The sequence below is a fragment of the Pristis pectinata genome, chromosome 21 (genome assembly GCF_009764475.1).
Source record: "Pristis pectinata isolate sPriPec2 chromosome 21, sPriPec2.1.pri, whole genome shotgun sequence".
Classification (NCBI taxonomy): Eukaryota; Metazoa; Chordata; class Chondrichthyes; order Rhinopristiformes; family Pristidae; genus Pristis; species Pristis pectinata.
Genome location: NC_067425.1, coordinates 29,840,972 through 29,857,486, shown reverse-complemented (window position 1 = coordinate 29,857,486; position 16,515 = coordinate 29,840,972). Strand labels below are relative to the sequence as shown.

Sequence of the window (16,515 nt, the reverse complement as noted above, 5' to 3'; positions counted from 1 at the left end):
GGATATAACAGTATAGTAAAATGTGAAGTCATCCACTTTAGTAGAAAAATACAGAAAAGATTACTAGTTAAGTGGTGAGAATGAAAGGTGCTAGTATTCAGAAGGACCTGTGCGAGTTTGTACACAAATCGCTGTAATTTCATGTGCAGTACAACAAGCAATTGGGAAGAGAAAGGGTACGCTGGTTTTAATACAAAAGGATTTGCACATAAGAATATCGATCTTTTACTTAAATCATAAAAGGTTCTGGCAAAATTGCACCTGGAATATTTAATGCAGGTCTGGTCTTCCTGCCAAAGCAAGGATATTCTTGTGATAGAGGGAGTGCAACTAAAGTTCACCAGTTTGATTCTTGGGATGGATTATTCCATAAAGAGAGATTAAGCAGATTTGAGCAATATGGGATGGTGGATTAGTCATATGAGCAAAGATTAAGCTATATACACTCCAGAGTTCAGAAGAATTAGAGATCTCATTCAAACATTGGAAGTTCTAAAAGGCACTTGACAGTAACGTTCGCCTTTCCTGGCTGGGTGGAAGCAGAAGTCACAGTCTCAAATTAAGAGGCCAAGCTCCCAGCTCTGATGAAAGATTATGACCCTGAAGTATTTACTATTTCTCTGTCCACAGTAGCTGTCTGAGCTGAATATTCACAGCACGTTTCTTTAAATTCAGATTTATAGCACCTGCAATATTTTAGTTTGAAAGTGAATGAGAGGACTTAAATTTACTTCCTTAGAAATACTGGGATGGAAATCTCAGTACCTCTATTTTCTATTATTTTGTTTATGTTTAACTTTTGGTGTGTAACCATTCCCAATTTAATATTAATTGAATGGGATGTCTGACATGCTATGCTTCTCATCCACTGTAAATATTTACACATTATTTTAAACAGGCATTTCTTGATTTTCATTTGTAGTATCCCCAAGCTAACAGCTTTCAAGAAAACCACATTGCTCCTGATGAACCTTCTTACAACTGTAAAGTGTGATGTAATTGATACGTTTTGAAATTTTATTTTCATTATCCCTTTCTAAAATCAGAGAACAACACAACATAGAAGGAGGCCACTCAGCCTGTGCTAGTTCTTCAAAAGAGCTATTCAATCAGTCCTACTTCTGCTCTTTCCCCATACCCTGGCAATTTTCAAGTATTTATCAAATGTCTTGGATTAAAATGGTTAATTTAAGGCTTGTGCAATTGAATGGCAAAAATTAAAGACTTTTTGGTTTCAATGAAATTTAAAAGCTTTACAGTACCCCTCTCTTTAGTGAGAGTGACCTTCCGAAAGATGGCTCCCACTCTAAAAGGAGGCAACAATATGTTGCTGTAATTCAACTTTGGCCTTTCCCTCACCAATAAAATTGTACTGCTCCTTCATCATTGAAATGCCTACTTAATTTTCTAGTCCTGTTCGAGGACCGAGAAAATAATATTGACAGTGAAGTTGGGTACATTCCTCTGCCACCAGATATCAGGGTATTGGTTGGAGTCTTTACCCATCTTTTAAGTTTTCCTGTGCACATGCTTAGCTCAATTATCAGAACATTATGTTACTAAAGCTTGAATAATGAAGAAACCACAAAGACTATGTGATTTTTTTTGTCATGTCAAAATGTTCATCTGGCCTTTTTAAACATAATCTATCGCAAAATTCTATTTCATTAGAGCAAACCACAAGAAAATCCCAGACCCTATAAAATTGCCTTGTTACAAACATCAAATGCAATACTAGGATTGACATATTACACAAGGGATATGAATGAATATATAGCTTCTTCTCCAGCTTGTGTCATCATTTCCATCTTTAGCTACACAGACCACAACATCTCAGGAGTCACTAGTGGCAAACACTGGATCTAAATTGAGGCTGTAATAGGGACTCTAATTAGTCAAAACATTACTGGATTAAGGGTCTTCTGTAACAACCCCAGGGTTTACAGATGAGTTTTACAAAAGAATAATACCATTAGAGAAACTAGTGTCAAATCATTGAGGAATTCTTTGCATTTATGAGAGGATGGGGGAAAAATAAACTATTTGCTACTGACATTCTCATTTTCAGCTTGCTTTTCCATGTAGAACTCAGTGGAACAAATAACTGCAAACTAACAAAAACAGAAAATCTATTGGACAAAAATCAGTATGTAGGCTAAAATAACTGAATGTTCCTGGAGTTTTTAAGGCGAACTTACACAGAAAAGATTTCATTTGCACAAAGATTTAAAGCAGCTTTCCTTCAAACCCAAGTCTCAACATTTTAAGCTCAAAGTCAAAGGCCTCACACAAAGCAACAGACCTACCTCAAACCAATGAAAAAGTGACTCAGAAATACAAAGCAAAAGCTGATTTTTTATATCAATAAAAACTAAGTTTAGAAAGACGTTTTCACCTGGCAGAAGTCCTACTAGAATCTGTAATAAATGTGCAAAAAGGACAGTATTCAGCCTCCCAATAAACAATGCCCACAGTTCTATTGGTTGCAGCCCTTCAGCTGCTTGTTCCAATATTCTTTTACATTGAACTCAGGATTGCAAACTCCACCCACCTTTCAGGAAACTAGTTTGGGGCTCCCACTACCCTTAAGGATTTTCCTCCTCAATTCTCTTCTAATCTTTCAAACTAATTACCCTAAATTTGTGATCCAGAGTTACTGACCAAGCTGCACAGAGAACAGGTTACTTCTATTCATTCTACCAGGCCTCTAAGTTTTATATGCACCTGATTAGGTCTTCCCAGTTTAGTCAATTTCTCTCCATAACTTAGATTATCCAGCCCTGGCACTATCCCAAAATGTCTGTACCCTTTCCAGTTTTATCAATCCTCCTGCAATGCAAATGATGAGGACTCTGCAGATAAATCCAGAGGTGGCTTATCGAGGTGTTTCATGCCCTAAGCACCCTGCTCATATTCTATGCCTCATCCAACAATGGCACGTAACACAAACCTCCCTTACCCTTTCCTCTGCTATTTGCAGGTAACTATAGACGTGTACTCTGAAATCATTGTTAATATCCCACTATTTTACACAAATTGCCTTGTTTCCCTTTCGTAACCCAGAACTTGCACTTCTTCAGAACACGTAGCATTCATCACTTCTCTGTTCACCTTACCAGCCCTTTTTCTATCAGTCACTTTGCAGATAATTTTGCAACCAACTGCCATCTTCCTAAGCATGGCTCCTACATTCATATCCAAGTCATTTATATATATAATCACAGAAAACAAGAAAACCCAACACCAGGGAAACTTACAATACACCATGCATAAAGCCTTTCAATCATTTCTATAAACTTACTTTCTGCCATTAGTAAATTTTCAATCCGACTTGTCACCTTCTTTCTGATTCCACGGGTTTCTGCTTTTCTGATCAAACATTGCTAAAGATCAATGTTGATCACCATTAGTTTTGCTCGGCTCATTGAGCATCCTCTAGAAACTCAAGCTTGTTAGACGTGATATTCTTTTAAATCCTTCAGCTGCTATGGATTCAGCTGTCTCTCATGGTGATTTACATAAACATTCTTTCCCCACCCTGCACCCCACCCCCCACCCCCCCCCCACCCCCCCCCAATTCACCACCACCATTGATATGCTCAGTGGCCTGTAAATAGTTGGTCTAACCCTTTCAACTTTAGCGATGGTACTGGATTAGCGGTCTCCCAGTCCTTTGCACCACACATGAATCTAAACAGGATTGTTAAATGGCAAATTTCATGATTACTCCCTTATTACTTTTAGAACCTGCCATACACATTCTCTGAGCGTGGTGATTTATCCAGATTTAGAACTGTTGGACCCCTTAAGAGTGTCATAGAGAAATCCAACACGGAACAGACCCCTTGGCCCACTGAGTCCATGCTGACCATCAACAATCCATTTTACACACTATGTTATTCCAACTTTTTTCTCCCCACATTCTCATCAATTCCCCCCAGATTCTACCACTCACCCTACAACCCAGGGCAAAATTTACAATTGCCAATTGACCTACCACCCTGCCCAATAACCATATTTTGTTCCACTCCCTTTAGCTTCAAGTCTAAATGTTCTCATTTGTGAGGTTAGACACTTTGAATAAGAATGCTCAAATGTCTTGACTTAGCAGGCCATTTCTAGGTTAGAACAGAAAATCAAGAATTGTAATTTTGTCGGCACTTCCATGCACATGAAATGCAAGTGCAGAGGCTTCAAATAGTATTCCAACAGTCTTTTGACAAGACGTGCAAAATAGTACCCTGGTTATGAGACCCACTGAAGCAGGACTTGACTTGAGGGATGAGGCCTGTTTCAGCATTACCTCAATGGGGTTTATGATAAGCTCCTCCAATAACAAGGAACGGCATTAACGTTAGGTTAAATGTGGGCAGGCACCAAACCAAACCCCAGTGCTTCAGATCCTGGCAGCAGAGGCCTGTGACTGTAGTCGCTAAATGAAATGATATTGAATAAGTGAAAGGGGATAAAGAAAATATGATAGAGGATCGGTCAGTTACTCTTTCCTTAAATATGACCACAAAACCCTAAAAACAATACTCCAAGCAATTGAAAAATACTTTTTTCCCCTCCGAAAATCTTCTTATTCATACATGAATCTCAGAGGGGAAATATTTTTTTACCCCAAGTTAGGAATGTGGACACATTTTGTCTTTGTCTACCACTACTACCAGCCTTATCCTGGAATCTCTCATGCTGAAATATGTTTGCCTGCCTCTAACAAGAGAAAACTCTCAGCAGGAGGCCACAGCAGTGATAATAATTCAAACAATCTTGCAGTCCACTGTCCTCTTATCAGCTCTTCAAATGAGCTTGTTGAAATTGCAATTCTTGCCAGCTTCAGACAAGCACAGGCCTTGGTTTCAGGTAGGCCCCAATGACCCAGATGCAACATTTTCAACCAAAGCCTTCACAGTGCTCCAAGTCAACAGGCTGATGGTGACACCCATAGCTCCTTTTAAGGAGTTGTGGCTCTCCTGGGTATTCCAGAGCTGCCTCCACAGCTTACGTTGGTTTAAATGAAGAAACAGGCATCTTATTGCCTGTAATAGATGACAGACACAGCTTTTCAGATGCAGGCAATTCGGTACAAGATTGTTGGCAACAGTGAGAGCTGACCCCCATCTGAGCTGTCAGTAGACAGACCCAGGATCATCAGGGAGATTACTACCATCCTTAGCCCACACACCTCACTGCTGACGTCTTCAGTAAACTTTCCTCCCAACCTCTTAATCAACCACCTCTGCCACCCCTTAACCACTCATCTCCTTCCCTGAATCATCTGCCCAACATATCCTCCCTCGCCCCCACTTCACGACTACATCACACCGCCCACCTCACCATTTGCAATCCAATCACCTTGCACCCTGCACACCCCCATCACTCACCCACTCCCCACCCCTCTTAATCCTGATATACAATCTCTTCATTCACAATCCAACACCACAGTCCTACCCAACATCCTTTCATTTGCTTCCAAACCTCATTGCTGAGTTCCTTGGCCCTCTCAACCCCAATTAACTGCCAGATGTTCATTCCAAACCCACTCTACTCAAAAGTCCTAATATTTACCACAATCTCCCTCTCTACATCATCATAATTCCTCTCTTGAACACACCCATGCCCAATCATCCCATCCAACCCAGAACCAAGTCCCTAGCCTCTGTCTGCCCAGTGATCATAGAGCTCCATCCTCATTCTCATCCTTTCTGCTTTGATCGTAGTACCAGCTCGCTTCCACCTGCAATCCCCTATGATCTGCTCCCCAGGGACTACCTCAGATCTTCTTTCTATCCAATGGTAAGAAATCAGAGGAAATTCTACAGTACCTTAGGCCTCACACATTGTAGAATACCAAGGCTGGTGGGTCAGCTGAAGCAAGGGAAGCAGATGAAAAATTTGGTCCACAGATCACAGTTTCAAAGTCTCTGGTTTATAGGAACACCTCTCAAGGGCGATTATTACACCTGTGCAAAACAACTCACCAACTGTTATACGCTAGGATAGGAGTAAAGGTTTCACTCACCTCCAAAAGTAGCCTTATTCTCAACTGCGTTTGCAGCTCCAAAGTAAACTGTGGAGTACTCTGGTTCTGTGTCCCTTGGTTAGTCAATGAGGACCCAAACATATTTTGAGATGATGATGATGTCGGGGTGGAAGTAGCAAACGGGATGGAAGGGTTTGAAGCACAAAATCCGCTCTGACCTGAACCGAAGAAGCCAGCTGTAGCTATGTTTGGATTTGAGGCAGCAACATTGAAACCACTGGTCGTTATGGCTGGCTGGCTTGAGGAGCCAAAACCTTGTGCGGAACCAAAGATTGAACCAGTTGTACCACTACCTGAACTCTTAGTAGCACTGAACATTGGAGCAGCAGTGGAAGAGGTGGTTGTACCAAATGAGAAACCTACTGAGGTGCCACCAAAAGCTGGTTGTGTAGAAGTTGACCCAAATGCAGTCTGAGCTGTAATGCCCCCAAACACTGGCTGGCTTGGAGTTCCAAATGCAGACTGTGAAGTGGTACTCTGAAATGCTGGCTTTGTGGGCGTAGCGCCAAAGTTGAAGGGAGTAACAATATTGCCAAAGGAAGGGGGTTTACTCGGGGTTTGTTGAGTTGCTGCAGCATTAGCTCCAAACAATGACTGACTGCTTGTGCCTCCAAAGGCTGTCGGGGCCCCAAAGGGTGGTGTGCTTGTGGCATTACCAAATAGGGAGGTCTTTCCTGAGTTTCCAAACGTATGTGTGAGCTGAACACTTGAAGTGGTCGAAGGTGTTGACACAGAAGGGGTAAAATTCCCAAACATATTCGAAGTAGCTGCAATGCCTGTTGATGCCTGGCTTGTAACTACTTTTGGCTGTCCAAAGACAGGAACGGACAAGCCAGCTGTTGTTGCAGTGGCATCTGCAGAGGTCTTCCCAAACTGGAAGACCGTGCTTGGTGCAGCAGTAGTTGCTGTTGATGGGTTTGAACCAAACTGAAATTGTTGCTGGCTTGACAGGTTGTTGCTTACTGCAGGAGCTATATTTTGTTTTGAAGGAACAGTTTCATTTAAGCCAAAACTAATTGCAGCTTTCGAGCACTTCACTTCTGAATCAATGTTTGAGCTTGTTAATGCACCGGTGGCTCCAAATTGGAACAGAGTTGAATTTGATTGTGTTGAAGTTGTGGGAGGAGGGGCTTCATTATTAACCACTGCTTGAACTGACTGGCCAAAAGTAAAAGGTGCAGATGTGGTGGTGGCAGTTGTAGGTGTCATAGAGTTTCCAAACACCGGCTTGAATGGAATGATTGAGGTGGCACAGTTTGATGTTACTGGTGCTACCAAGCTTACGGGTGTAGTAAGTGGCATTCCCGAACTCAACGTTGTTGGTGTGATAGTCGTCGGCTGCGTCACTGGCAGACCAAACACTGGCTTAAACTCAGGTACGCTGACAGATGAAGAAACCGTGGTGCTAATCCCTGTTGGGATTACAGCCACTGTGCTCGACAGGTTAAAACTTGTGCTTGGAGTTGAAGAATTCCCAGTACATGCAGTCACACTCATTTCAGGCCCTTTGCTAAGTTTACTTTACTTGTGCACTAACCAGAACAGAAACCTGGCAGGAGTTGGTGGTAGTGGTGATAGCTTTGGAGCAGGCTTATTGATTGGTGTTACAAGTGGTTGGGTAATGGAGGAGCACGAGAATTTCAAAACATCAACTGGCTTAAATCCTGGAATATCAGTTGTCATTGTCATGGCAGAAGTCGTTGGAGTAGGAGTTGGAGGTGGAAGCAATAATTCGCTCTTATAAGATTTTATGGAAGCTTCTGAAGTTTTAAACCATGTACTTGGATTTATTCCATTAACAGAATCTGGTAAGAAGAAAAAAGTTGATTACTTCATGAAAGTCAGAGGAAATCAATGAATTTAAAACTGCAAAAAAAAATGCATTGCAATTTTTTTATTCTCAATGTGCACCCATTCCTAGATTTAAATACCTGGTCTCATCTCAGTTGCAAGTATTGATCCAATTGGTTTTCACAGAAAATTACTTCTATTAAGTGCTTCCTCTGAGTTACATTATCATCCTGAATTAACACTAGGAGTCAATCTAATACACCTCAAGCATGAATTCAATAAGGTATCTGCACAAGATCCAAATTTCTAATTCTTCTGAAACGCAGATTTGATTACAGCAATACGTTTGTATCAAAGATGTATGATTTGAAGTAATAATAGCAAATTGATCATTTTGAGTATCTTAAAATTAAATTTGAATATGCTCGCTCTTTGAGACTGTGGACCATCAAAATTAAAGTTGAAAGTAGTAATGACTTATTTCACCTCAACATTGAACTCAATATCCAGCCCTCCACTAATGCAATGCACGCCCATCAGCAGCAAGTGGCATTTAAAAATATTATCAACATAGTCAAATAGCAAAAGATACTTTACAATGAAGAAGTGAAGGGTTAAGAATTGCAACCATACCTATAACTGGCAAACAAACAAACAAAATAAATAAATAAATAAACAAACAAACACATACACACACACACACATATATACACACACACACACATTTATATATATATATGCATTTATAGTTCTTTAGCAAGGACTAGCAAGCTGCTTTGTTTCGGGTAACGAACCATTCCGATATGTCAGACGGTGGCGATACTGAGTGTAATTAACATCGAGGTGAAGACTTGGTCTGAACAATGAAGGGTGATACCTGCCTTTGAAAGCCTTGATTATAACTCAATTATACTAAGACAAAAGGTGTGATAGCTGTCTCAGGATCTCTATAGCTTGACCGAAACTCGCGGCGCCGTTTGCGTGGGATGTGCATGACAATTCCTGTATAAATGTCTGTCTGCCCTTTGTTCGGAGAGAACTCAGGAAGTGACTCTTAGTGAGTGCTGAAGAGAATTCTCCTAGTGGTGCACTGCTAATAAAGGTATTTGTTCGAATCGACCTTGTGGCACTGTGTTATTTACAGTGGACGGAAAGGGAAAATTGATTTCGGGACGACAACAACACTCCAATTTCCTTTCAAAATCTGTTTCCAATACTGTTTCAAAACAACTCACTCAGATTCTGCTAGCTTTCTTATATCTATACCTTCATCAATGGGAACTACTTCACCCTAATTAGCCTATTTTCACGTCTTCATGATTTTGAACACTTTTCAGATATCTTCTATACTTTCTCTCTAATGAATGCAATTCCATCTTCTCCTGTTTCTCTGCACAATGCAAGTTTTTCCATTCCTGCTAGGATTCTTGTAAATCTTGTCAGCACACTTTCCAAGGCATTATCCTTAAGATGTACTGCTGACAATATTCCAGATTAGGTCTAATTACAGTTTCATAAAAATCTGGCATATTTTCCACATTGTTACACTCTTATGCACCTTTTAATAGAGCCGAGAACTAAATATGCCTTCTTAATAGCCTTTTCAACTTGTCCTGTCACCTTCCAAGTATTAAGGGTGTACACACCAAGGTCTCTATGCTCCTGCACGCATTTTAACATTGATTAGTGTCTGAGCTACCTCTGTCCCTTTAATCCCACATTTTAATTTTGCTGTCAATCACATTAAGGGTCTTTTTGCAAGACAGGATGAGAAGAGTAACTATTTTGAAGGAAATTTCTTTCAACCCTTAAAGTCCAGAAACTGTGCTGATTGCCATGAAAGATAATCCCATTTTGAGAGAGCAAATAAAATAACATGCAATGGCACACCATTAAGCCATGACTGGAACCAAACTAGAAAACAAATTAAGACAAGCAGAGAGAAACCCAACATTATTAGGAGAAACACCTCAAATAAATGCGATTCTTTTGCAGACAATGAAAGTAAGGCACAATAAATGTAAGAGGGAGAACATGTTATGAGATTGCTTTAGCCTCATCTGAGGAAAGTGCATAAATTTCGACAATGGATTGAATGGTGAGATCAGAATTCTTCCCACATACAATGACCAATGACAGTTTCGAGCACACCTAGATTAACTCTGGTTTAGCACAGCCAAATGCACAAAGTGCCAAATTAGGGACAGTTTTGTGTTGTGTGTCTATCAGGCACTTGTACAAATATCCAAACTCATTTCACTTTGGAACCTAACAGACAGCAAATAAACACAGTATTACTTGCACATCGAGTTAAGCTGAATAATTCTGGAGAAAACACAATCTCTCTATAATCAGAACTGGCTCAATCTATATGATGTGCCCTGGACTACTCGGATGATATTTAAATATGTTACGCTAACCCTCAACTCAGATCGAAGGGAAGGTAGATATGACCTGCTAATGCATTCCTGTTATTACACACCTGAAGTGGCAATCAAGTTGCTGTGGTCCTGCATCATCTTCAAACTGTCCAGCAAGGGTTGGAGACTATGGCAGAAATGGAAGTGGAAATGGGTGTTGAGTCAGCAGAGCTTTCCACTACTGGGGTAGTAAATGTTGACACTGACACCGACACTGCTGTTATCACAGGCTCCAATGACTTTGAAGGCTCTGTTAACACCAGAAGCAATCATTCCAGTCTTAATAACATGCTTAGGAAGTTTTGTGAATTTATATATATTATATACTACACTTTTGTTATACAGGATGGTGGTTGCATCGTCGCTTCATCAAAGGTAGTTATACTTATAATTATAGAAAATGATTGCAACTTAAAAGCATTTTGAGCCCTGAGGATGCCTCATTATACGCAGGTAAACAGGCCTTTGTTGTTCACTCTCAGGCACACCCAGAAAATGGTTGGCTGAACTGCAAGCCTCCATTCAGTTTTAGAACACGATAATTTTATTAAGCAAAACAGCTGAACCCACAGTGGACAACTTATTCACACCCACTTAGTTACACATTCCGCAAGTATTAAGTAATGCATAGTATACCTTGATCATAACATGAACACTAGAAAGAACAAAGTCACAACGTACTAAATTTGAACAATTTACTTACTTTACTAAACCAAACAACAAAAGAAAAAGATGTTCTTCACCAGTAATATATTGCCTTACCTTCCTTCTCCTGCAAACACCTTCTTAATCCTGTCAAGACGTGCTCTCTTTTCAGTGTCCATATCATCTGCAGTAATTGTGTACCCAAGTTCTATTGGAGGATGCTAAAGCAAAGAAACTTTCAATTAGCTGGACAAATCTTGTATCAATTCACTTTCTCAACAATTTGAGAGAACACAAACTTACACTGCATGAAGTAAAAATGGTGCCAAACCTGTAAAACAATTTAACAGGCACTTCAGTGCCATTTTGTAACCTCAGTTGATAGCATTATCAAGTCAGAAACCTATGGGTTCATAACCCAGTCCCAAAACTACAGCAAATAAATTACATTTGGCACTCCACAGCTGTGCTGAGGGATGTTGTTGAAATTCTATATGATGAAGAGATGTTAAAACAGTAGATAAATCCATTAAGCTGAATGCAAATGATCCAAACAACAGACCCAGTACAAATCAAAACGGAGCATGGAGTTCATCCAATATTATTCCCCAACCACCAGTCACCTCCCTCTTTGTTATTGCAGGACCTTGTTTTCTCAAAACTTGCTTCTATGTCAGCCTACAAAAAAAACACTTAAAAGTAATTCTGTGAATGGTTAAGTGGCAGAGTAGACAAGTAATTTAGGAATCTGGACCAAGAATCCAGATCATGAGCTCAAATCTCATATCTTCTGAATAATTTGCATTGCAATTAAATTTGAATAGAATATTCTCAAATTTAAGAAATATCAGCAATGAACAAATTAATGTTTCTTCTGTCAAGAGTTTACAATGCATTCCTCAGTACAATAATATGCCAATTCAACATCAGGCTACCACATCATTGTCCACTTCACTAATGCCTTTAAGGGAATTAAATGCAGAGAGATAAAACAGATTAGAACTGTACTTTCAAATTTATGAGAGGTGATCTCGTTGAAATGTACAAAACTCCTATCGGACTTTGCAGGTTTGATGCAATTATTTTTGTGGGCTGGAGTCTAGAACCAGGGGGTCAGAGTCTTAAAGTAGAGTGTCAGCCATATGGGACAGAGGTAAGAAGATATTTCCTCCACTATAGCTGGTGAACTTTTGGAGTTCTATAGCTAAGAGAGCTGCTGAGGCTCAGTCCGCGAGTACATTCAAGATAAAAGATCATAGACTTTTACATAAGGAGAATTGAGGCTAGTAGAGATAAAAGATGAACAACAATCTTGTTGAATGGTGCAGCAAGCATGAGGGAGCTGAATGGCCTGAACCTGCTTCTATTCCATCTGTTTTCCCAAAGGTCGACCCAAATCCAAGAACACCAATTCAAGAACCACCTGTAGGTTCCTCTCACGAGACCCGCCTTAAAATATATCATTCCTACATCATCCCCGAGATCAAATCCTGAAGCTAATTGTCCCACCTACACAGAGGGTGTACTTTCATCCAAAAGGTTGCAAAGGTTTAAGCTGGTAGTTCACTACCACTTTTAAAGAGTAATTGAAGATCCAGAACTGGCTGGCCCACAGAAGGCAAAGAGTGGTTGTTGAGGGGTCGTATTCTGAGTGGAGGTCGGTGACCAGTGGTGTACCTCAGGGATCTGTACTGGGACCCTTACTCTTTGTGATTTTTATAAATGACCTGGATGAGGAAGTGGAGGGGTGGGTTAGTAAGTTTGCGGATGACACAAAGGTTGGGGGTGCTGTGAATAGTTTGGAGGGCTGTCAGAGGTTACAGAGGGACATAGATAGGATGCAGAGTTGGGCTGAGAAGTGGCAGATGTAGTTCAACCCAGATAAGTGTGAAGTGGTTCATTTTGGTAGGTCAAATATGTTGGCGGAATATAGTCTTAATGGTAGGACTCTTGGCAGTGTGGAGGATCAGAGGAATCTTGGGGTCCGAGTCCATAGGACACTCAAAGTGGTGGCGCAGGTTGACTCTGTGGTTAAGAAGGCATATGGTGTATTGTCCTTCATCAATCGGGGAATTGAATTTAGGAGCCGTGAGGTATTGTTGCAGCTATATAGGTCCCTGGTCAGACCCCACTTGGAGTATTGTGCTCAGTTCTGGTCGCCTCACTACAAGAAAGATGTGGAAGCGATAGAAAGGGTGCAGAGGAGATTTACAAGGATGCTGCCTGGAATACGGAGCATGCCTTATGAAAGCAGGTTGAGGGAACTCGGCCTTTTCTCCTTGGAGAGACGGAGGATGAGGGGGGACCAGATGGAGGTGTATAAGATGATGAGAGGTATTGATAGGGTAGATAGTCAGAGGCTTTTCCCCAGGGCTGAATTGATGGCCATAAGAGGACATAGGTTTAAGGTGCTGGGGAGTAGATATAGAGGAAATGTCAGGGGGTAAGTTTTTTTTTACTCAGAGTGGTGAGTACGTGGAATGGGCTGCCGGAAACGGTGGTGGAGGCTGATACGATAGGGTCTTTCAAGAGACTGTTAGATAGGTATATGGAGCTGAGTAAAATAGAGGGTTATGGGTAAGCCTAGTAATTTCTAGGGTAGGGACATGTTCGGCACAGCTTTGTGGGCCGAAGGGCCTGAATTGTGCTGTAATTGTTCTATCTTCTATAAATGGTGGCAGTATTAATGATACTGATATCCTCCAAGTAAATAAGAACTCAAAATATCCCTCGAACAAAAATTCCTTGTAAATAAGTATAATCACATAGATCATATAACCTTTAAGACATTTAATTGTGACATATTTATTCGCAGAAAAATTCAAACTGCACAGGTAACTAGATATTGAGGGAATATGAGCAGAAAATTTAAGCTACTGCCAACCAACTGTTCAGAAAAAATACTGAACCTACAAGGGTACTGCAAAATATCATGTACGATACTTCCTTATTCTCTGCAATGTATTCAGGGAATTTGTTTTGGAATTGAACAATTAAATTTAGGAAAGCAATGCACCTTCTTTGCTTGAAGCAGTGATATGCTGAAATAAAGTTGCAGTTATGCTGGTATTTCAAAAATAGTTATTCTTCATGTATCTGTAAATGCAGGTATAAATATCTAACAAGTATTTGTTACAATTCATATCACATTCAGCTACAACCATAATCTCATTCAACATCAACACATGCTCTTTTCAGCTGCACGTGATAAAATAAGAGTAGAAATGATAATGCACTTGTTATTTCTTAATGTAGCCTGCAGAAATAACTACATGCAGGTCAACTCCAGCACCACACTTGTTCGTAATATTTTTGGCTCTAAAAATGTGTGATCGCACTTAACCACAATTAGCACTGGAACTGATTAAAAAAACAGCAAGAAATAAGCAGTGTGACACTCAACCAGAGTAAGCTGATCGCCTTTCCCTTTCGTAAGGAGAGGAATCTTCCGTTTCCGCTTCCCATCACCATCCAAAGGAGAAGAATCCACTGTTGAAGGTGACAATTTCGACACGGAGTTACAGTTTCTAAAAAGAAAAATAGTTAAATAGTTTTATTCCAATAAAAGCCTATTCCAGGATTGGATTGCAATGTTTTGAATGTATTATTACTGAAGTACTCCAGGAGAAAAGCAGCACTGCGTTACTTTACTAACCCATTCCTTCACTTATCACCACCTACCAATCACACAAGATAAATCTGGGTGGAAAACGAGGCTTGTGGCTCAGTGTAGTTGGATAATAGGGAAGAACCAGATGAACAGCTCCAGGATGGTACACCCTTACCAATGGAATTGTTGCTTTACAGGCTACAGATGGCAGGTTTAAAATAAAACTGCAACATTTAAATGGACACTCAGAGGGATATGCCAAAGCCTCTCTTGCAACCAGAGGCCCATAGGAGGGATAGATAAAGCTATTTAGAAAACCTGAACAGCAGAATTTTTGGCAACCCTTTGGTGAGCAGATCACTGGCATTTTTGCAGGCTAAATCTGTTCTACCCTTTTCTACAGGGTAAATTTAAGTTTCCATCCATTCCTGGGCTGATGTTCATTGAAACCCATTGATGCCTCATGAACAACTTACTTTGGGAAAAAGAGCCAAGAAAATGAGAGAGAAGATAAAAGGAAGACAGGGCCAAGAATGCACTCTCACATGTCCAATTTTCGAACATATAAAAGGAACATTACTGCAAGTTTGATTAGGTTTCCTATGAGTTGCATTACTGGCTCTGTTTTCTTTAAAGTCAACATTCTATTAGTTATTCCTATATTCCAGAATACAAAATAAATGTCAAGATTATCAAAATTACAAGGTCCCCCTTTAGTTTAATATCTAGTTACTGCAACACGATTCATAGAATAGGTAAGCCATTTACTTATCTTTTCATGTTAAATATTGTCTATATTTAATTAATCTCATCTGCCAATGTTCAACCACTTCACACCTTGCAATTCGCGCTACAATTCCTAGAGAATCTTTTTCAAATCCCACTGCCCTACCAATTTAGTATCACTTGCAAACTTGGCAAATTAGCATTCAGTTTTTGATTTTAGTCAGCGCAGTAAGTAACAGTGTTACTTTCAGCATTGAGCTCAGAAGTATGTGAGATAGAGGGATATGCGGGAGGTAAGGTTAGATAGTGTGAGGGTGGTTTGATGGACGGCACAACATGGTGGGCCAAAGGGCACTGTTTTGTGCTGTATGGTTCTATGGTTTGGTTTTATTCAAAATTAGTGCTCATCCAAGATGACATGAATATCTTGAATGATCTTTTGTTATTTTCAACCCTTACTCAATTCCTTGTCAATGCAAACCTCCCGTCTTTGAAGGTAGATGACGTCTCTTAACATAATCTAGATTATGTTAAACCCAACAAAGTTGTTTTCTCTCTCACAGAGAGAGAGGTTGAGCTAGCATCACTTAAAATCTTTAGTTAACTCTCATTTACATGAGATTCTGTGTGTAGATGATTCTCAGATTTATTCTTAATTCACCATCATTTCTTATAAAAAGATTGGCTGTGCGCAGTTACCACAATGGCACATGCAGCCATTTCTAATGGTACCTCCCACGTGTCCAAAGACTTTTATAATGGTGGTCAATACTTTCGATCAACCTTCCTACTTCTCAAAGCACTTAGACATTAGTATAATCTATCCCCATGGATATATTTTCTTAGATCAAGTCTGATCTGTGTGTTTGGTATTTGCATTGCCTGTTTTTCTATGCAAATAACTAAGGAATTAATTACTCAAAATATTTCATATTCATCCACAGTTTCAGGTTCAGTTGCAGCTTCAAAGGTTTCATTTCCTTTCTTACTCTTGTCATACTAATTTTTCCCCTGCTGTTAAGATTTTGCATAGGATGCTTTTCTATGTGCATCCTTACCAATAAATCACCACCCAATTCTTCTGTTTGATTTTATTTTGGCATTTAAGATGAATCAAGATAGTTTAGATAGATCCAGTCTTCAAGTCAAGGTGACATAGTACCCAGGAAGGGATGGAAAAAGGTTGCCAGGACACAGGACAGGGTTTTTACGAGCTACAGAAGGCGACAGGGGCCAGCCAGAAAGTCCAGTGGAAAGAGGAAGTGATAGACCTGAAC

General features: G+C 40.1%; 1 protein-coding gene across 1 annotated transcript in view; it reads right to left on the bottom strand.

The window, feature by feature from the left end:
- pom121 (POM121 transmembrane nucleoporin) overlaps window positions 1–16,515 on the bottom strand; it is a 53,632-nt gene that overhangs the window by 20,395 nt on the left and 16,722 nt on the right. Inside the window, 5 exon segments of the mRNA XM_052035965.1 lie at window positions 3,302–3,383; window positions 6,026–7,565; window positions 11,020–11,123; window positions 14,306–14,365; window positions 14,368–14,429. Of these exon segments, the coding sequence (XP_051891925.1) occupies window positions 3,302–3,383; window positions 6,026–7,565; window positions 11,020–11,123; window positions 14,306–14,365; window positions 14,368–14,429 (1,848 nt within the window).